This window comes from Nannobrachium achirus (genome assembly GCF_963921795.1).
Source record: "Nannobrachium achirus genome assembly, chromosome: 21".
Classification (NCBI taxonomy): domain Eukaryota; kingdom Metazoa; phylum Chordata; class Actinopteri; order Myctophiformes; family Myctophidae; genus Nannobrachium; species Nannobrachium achirus.
In genome coordinates, this window is record NC_137828.1 from 11,779,428 (window position 1) to 11,785,751 (window position 6,324).

Genomic DNA, 6,324 nt, shown 5'->3' on the forward strand with positions numbered 1-6,324 from the left:
TGCGTGTGCGTGTGCGTGTGCATGCAGGCACTCAAAACGGGGCTGTCGCTTCTTCAGCAGGCAACGGCTCATGTGCAGGATGGGTTCTGGCAGAGCTGACTGTAACACTATAATTCACTGGTTCCCAAACACTGGGTCGGGACATATTTGTGGGTCGCGGACACACAATTTTTAATTTTTTAATTATTATTTCAAAACATGAAAGATGCAGTGCCAATACACAGGGAAGACAAATCTGCACATTATAACCACATCTGGGGGTCGATTAGAGTAATGTCAACTCCATAGACACATACAAAACAGAAAAAAAGTACAAAACTATGGCACCGCCTCTTTAAAAAAATGAAAACCTTCCTAAAAAAAAGTTTTTTTGGGAAGTAAAAAAAAGATTTTTGCAATAATTTCATGAAGAAATCAAAGACAAATATAACAAATTCCTTGAATTAGAACATTTTTGTTAAATTCCTAAGACAAAAATTGTATTACAATAAATGTACCCCCATTGATTCCGGATGGGGACCCAAATGTCCCCATCCGGAATCAATGGGGGTATCACACTTTTGTCAAATACAAACAAATATTATTGAACTCAACTGGCCTGAGTAATCAATAGATAAAAAGTAATTTTGGGGGTGAACTCCTTTAAGTTCAGTTTCTATGGTTTAACACAATGGCCGCCAAGGTTTCTAACATTTCTAGTGTTGCTGGTGCCGCCGTTCACTTACGCTTTATTTTGAAGAGCCTCGGAAGCTTCGTGCGTGTGCACGTGAGTGTCCACTGACGATTTAGGAAGAAGATCCGTTTGTTTACAAATGCTCGCGAAACTAAAATCCAAACCGGGGCTGACCATCGCGGTATAGTGTCGCCGTGAAAACAAGCAGATCTCTGCTTCCTTGGCGTTCTTTGCACCTTATTCAGAGATAAAGCTGTTTTTATGTTTCAGCATAGAATAGAAGTCTATGCAGCATAGACGCTCCATTTTGCTTCTGTGCTTGTCACGTTATGACGTATGCACCAGCGTCTCTCACAGGGCACGCACCATGCATGCAGCTGCACGTAACAAAGTTAACCCTTTGTCTCGTCTCTGGACGAGACAACTGAGTTTTGGCACAGCGACCTCCAGTGGCCTTGTCTCGTTACTGAACGAGTTTGGCATACAAAATGTTAATGCGCATATTTATTTTAATTTTATGTTTAAATAGTATTAATGTTTCCATGAATGTACTTTTGTATGCATTCATTTGACTTGAATTAAACAGCTCTCTCTCTCCCCCTCCCTCCCTCCCTCCCAGCGGGTGCAGTTAATAAGCTGGGCTGGGCGTTCGGGCTGGGTCTGGAGCGCTTGGCCATGGTTCTGTTCAGCATCCCAGACATCAGGCTGTTCTGGAGTCAGGATGAACGCTTCCTCACACAGTTTATTCTGCCTGACATCCACCAGCCTGTCTGCTTCCAGGTGATACACACACACACACACACACACACACACACACACACACACACACACACACACACACACACACACACTTGTCTTGGTGGCTCGTTGTCGTGTAAAGTCAATTTCCAATACTTTTACTTCACGATGCGACGCATTGTGAGCTTGTAGATCTGCTATTTTCAAAAGATTTGTATACATTTGAAAACTTGAAATGGAACATTCTGCACAATGAGTACTTTTACTTTTGGTACTTTAAGTACGTTTTGATGCCAATACTTTGACATTTTGAATTACAGACTTTTACTAAGAGTATTTCTACATTGCAGTATTGATACTTTTACTTGAGTAAAACATGTGAGTACTTTTTCCACCTCTGGTGGTGTCCATGAACAAATCATTGACCTCCAACTGACTGCTGTAATCTTAGAATTAAAGTAGTAGTTCACCCCCAAAATGACTTTTTTTCTATTGATTAGTCACGCCATGGAGAGTAGAGTTCAATAATATTTTTAGTTTTTTTTTCGCATTCCTAAGACAAAAATGTGATAACAATGGCGTGACTAATCAATAGAAAGAAAGTCATTTTGGGGGTGAACTACTCCTTTAAGATACTGTAGACAGGCAAAATACATACCTCCTCTTATTTAGTTATTTATTTAGTTCCATTATTATTTACAGCACCTTACATTTTTTGACTCCACATTCTTCTCCAAAGTAATGAAAACGCTAACAAACATACTAATAATTGAGTGGATGTTGGACGTCATGGAATTCATTCATAAATCAATAATTTCTTCAATCTCTCTCTCTCTCTCTCTCTCTCTCTCTCTCTCTCTCTCTCTCTCTCTCTCTCTCTCTCTCTCTCTCTCTCTCTCTGTCCCATCTCCATTAGTATTCTATTAGTATCCAGCATCATGTTCCTGCTTATCATTCTGTGTGTGTGTGTGTGTGTGTGTGTGTGTGTGTGTGTGTGTGTGTGTGTGTGTGTGTGTGTGTGTGTGTGTGTGTGTGTGTGTGTGTGTGTGTGTGTGTGTGTGTGTGTGTGTGTGTGTGTGTGTGTGTGTGTGTGTGTGTGTGTGTGTGTGTCAGTCACACGTACAGACTGTCTAACCTGGACATTTACACTCTCTGACCCCTGACATCAAACACCTCAATCTAACGCCTATTCACAACCATTCATTTGCTGTGTGTGTGCGAGTGAAATCATTCATGCCTGCCAGACTAGTTCATTTGCATGCATGCCTGTGTGAGACAATTCAACCAACCTCAAAAAGTAATTTATTTGTGCGTTTGCGTGTGCGTGTGTGTGTGCGTGTGCGTGTGCGTGTGCGTGTGCGTGTGCGTGTGCGTGTGTGTGTGTGTGTGTGTGTGTGTGTGTGTGTGTGTTAGTCAGGTCATTTGTATGTTTACCTGCACCATTGCGACTTCATAAATCGTGGCTTAAGTGAAACCTTGTATCTCCGAAATAGTTGCTTTTCAGGAAATGTAAAAAAGAACCTTTGTAACTTCTCTAGCTTTCTGTTTGTAAACGAGGATGTGAGTCAAACTTGACCCCCTCCCCCATGTGCACGCATGATATGCGTTTTTGTAAATTATGGCGCCTTTCATTTAACTCATACAGTGCCCCGGGCCACAAGGTGCCGCTAGAGTGCCAGAAATATCTGTATAGGCCTTCGCTCTAGCTTCCGTAGAAGAAGACAGTACTGCCTTGTGTTTTCACTGCAGCCACTGCTATGGGGGACGAGAGGAGGAAGTTAGCTAACACTTAGCCATTCGCTGTTTTACTTTTTAGAAGCCCGATCTAAAGCTATTTCAGTCGCAAAAAAAACGTTGTCTTTGGTCTGGGAACACAATTCAGAGAAAATGCTCTCTAAAGATGTGACTTATTATTGGATTCGGCGGCGCGATGCGGCGGCGTTGCCCGATTACGGGCCGTGGATGGCCGAGTCTCGGCCCGGGGCATGGATGGAAATTTAGACCGGGGCTTCGTTGAGGCCTCCGATTAATTAATTAATTTTATTAAATATCCCGGACTAGTCCGGGATAGGCACCCTGGAATACGTCGCGCCGCCGACAGTATAGATTGAGTTTTTTTTGGGGGGCTCTAAACTTTATTTTAAACCATTTTCAATGGAATAAATCGTCGGACCATCTAGCGTCTCTCGTTGGTAAGCGCTGGATGAGCCAGGACCACCCACGCTCAGGGTAAGTAAAATAGCAAATAAAATATTGGATTGGATTGAAATAAAGCCGAACTTGTTCGGGATAGGCACAAGAAGGGTTAAAATTGATGATAAAGCAGGGTATGCTTTCAGGGCTTGTGATTGGGTTATATTGAGTAAAGACTCTCCCCTCTGTCCCCTACTCACCAACAGCAGCACACTGTTTGCATTTGCACTCACAGCCCTTTTTTGTTGAACTAGAGGATTCAAAACCGTGGTGTGTAGAAACCAGTGGTTTCTCCCTTTGTCCATAGTGTGTGTGTGTGTGTGTGTGTGTGTGTGTGTGTGTGTGTGTGTGTGTGTGTGTGTGTGTGTGTGTGTGTGTGTGTGTGTGTGTGTGTGTGTGTGTGTAGGTGTGTGTGTGTGTGTGTGTGTGTGTGTGTGTGTGTGTGTGTGTTGAAGGGCAGTGACAGATCATAACCATTTGATTCACTGCTGAAATCGCATTTAAAGCCTTTTTTTTACGGTGCAGTTTACAGCTAGCATAAACACACACACACACACACACACACACACACACACACACACACACGCACACAAGTCATGTTCACACAGGCAGACAGAAAGACAGACAGACAACGTTTAAGGACAGGATTTTATAAACCGGTGCCAGCCTACTCAGGGCCTTGTATGTGCGCCATGCAAATGGGGAAACATGTGTTCCTATTACGATGACCTTATCATTTATGATGAGCGAACACATGAGGTTATCATACATGTTATGGTGACCTCCTCTCTCCTACTTCCAATACTGTCCTAACCTTTTGAAAACTGCTGAATATTCGCCAAAAACGAATTGTCGCATTGCGACGTGTTGTGAGCTTGACATGGTCCAAAGTAAACAAATGAAAACATTTCCGGAAATTAAAAATATCAGTAATGGTTGATCTACAGTCTTGCGATGCACTGCGTTGTGTGAGCTTGTAGATTCGTTATTTTCACTATATTTGAAATGGGGCATAAGCGGTTAATTCATAATGTACAGAAGGAGAGAGAGAGAGAGAGAGAGATGAAGGGATAGATTGTATCTTTCTAACTGCCTGAGTGCCTGTAGATTGGAGAGCTTTAATTTATCATCTTTATGACTCTGCATACACACACACACACACACATGCACACACACACACACACACACACACACACACACACACACACACACACACACACACGCACGCACCCAGAGTACACATACACTTGCCCCGTCCTTTAAAATAAAGTTATCATGCAGGTAATAAAGGCAGAATCCAGCAACCAGCACAAGCTGATGAATGATTCCTCCCTCCTGTTGAAGAGTAAACCGCAAGATTTATACCTCAAACACTAGATTAACTTTTAATGTCGGCTGTCTCTATCTTTTACTTTCACAATCTCTCTCTCTCTCTCTCTCTCTCTCTCTCTCTCTCTCTCTCTCTCTCTCCTTCATATCTAACTCTCTCTCGTTCTTCTTGTTGATTGGTTCCTGTACTGCAGTGTAAAACTCAAATTCTGGCTCACGCCTGTTAATCATTTAGACCATTCAGTGGTGGAAAGTACTTTACTTTAATTGACTTTATTTGATTATTTGTACTGGACACAACAACAATATACATTACAAAATAACCAATCAATCATCCTCAATACCCCCTCCCAACCCACCCCTCCATCACTCAAATATAATTCACACATTCGATCCATAGAGTTATACAGTCAGCAGGTTTTTCAGTTCAGATATCAGGTCCGTCCACAGTGTTATTGTTCCTTGTTGTGCTAGATTAATCCTTGCAGATGAAAGCTCCAAAGTATGCAAAAAGCTCCTCAGCCAATGAGTTTTTTATGTCATGAGGTGGGTTCCATCTTTGAACGATAATCTGTTTGGCTGCCATCAGTCCCACAAGCCAAACTTTCCGGGTATTTCTGTAAGATGTAATTTAGAGTCATCATTCAAAAGGTGCACACATGGGTCTACCGGAAACTGTACCTCTGTTAGGTCTGATAAAGTCCTTATGAACTTTCCCCAAAACTCAGAAATTTCCAACACATAATAATGCAACGTAAATATACCAGATTTAGCAAAGATAAATACATCCGCAGTCCCCACAGAAAATCATATAAGAACAAAAACAGGCAGACAGTGGAGTACATTACATTACTAATAAAATATTCATTCAATCAATCAATCAATGGGCAGGCATTTGCCACTGCGCCACCCGAGCACCAGCATTTGTGATGCTATTTAACTCTTTCAAGCTGACAGTGCCTCTGTGTTCTTACTCTGTGTGTGTGTGTGTGTGTGTGTGTGTGTGTGTGTGTGTGTGTGTGTGTGTGTGTGTGCGTGTGCGTGTGCGTGTGCGTGCGTGCGTGCGTGTGTGTTTGTGTGCGTGTGCGTGCGTGTGCGTGTGCGTGCGTGCGTGTGTGCGTGTGCGTGTGTGCGTGCGTGTGTGCGTGTGCAGCCTCTCAGTAAGTACCCTCCGCTACAAAACGACATTTCCTTTTGGCTGCCACCGGCGGAGGAGGAGAGCGAGGGCGGGCGAGCCAGCTTCAGTCAGAATGACTTCTATGAGCTGGTCAGGACGGTGGGGGGGGACCTGGTGGAGAGAGTCACACTGCTGGACGACTTCACACACCCCCGGTAACACACACACACACACACACACACACACCGGTGACATGTGTTGTGCCAGGGAACCC

At 43.3% G+C, this 6,324-nt stretch overlaps 1 protein-coding gene across 1 annotated transcript in view; it reads left to right on the top strand.

Annotated features, from left to right (window-relative positions):
* Positions 1 to 6,324, top strand: part of LOC308306872 (phenylalanine--tRNA ligase, mitochondrial-like) — a gene marked incomplete at its 3' end in the record, with an annotated part of 141,902 nt that overhangs the window by 105,885 nt on the left and 29,693 nt on the right. Inside the window, exons 9-10 of the mRNA XM_080751926.1 lie at positions 1,293 to 1,453; positions 6,087 to 6,265. Of these exons, the coding sequence (XP_080608052.1) occupies positions 1,293 to 1,453; positions 6,087 to 6,265 (340 nt within the window). The remainder of the gene's footprint in view (positions 1 to 1,292; positions 1,454 to 6,086; positions 6,266 to 6,324) is intronic.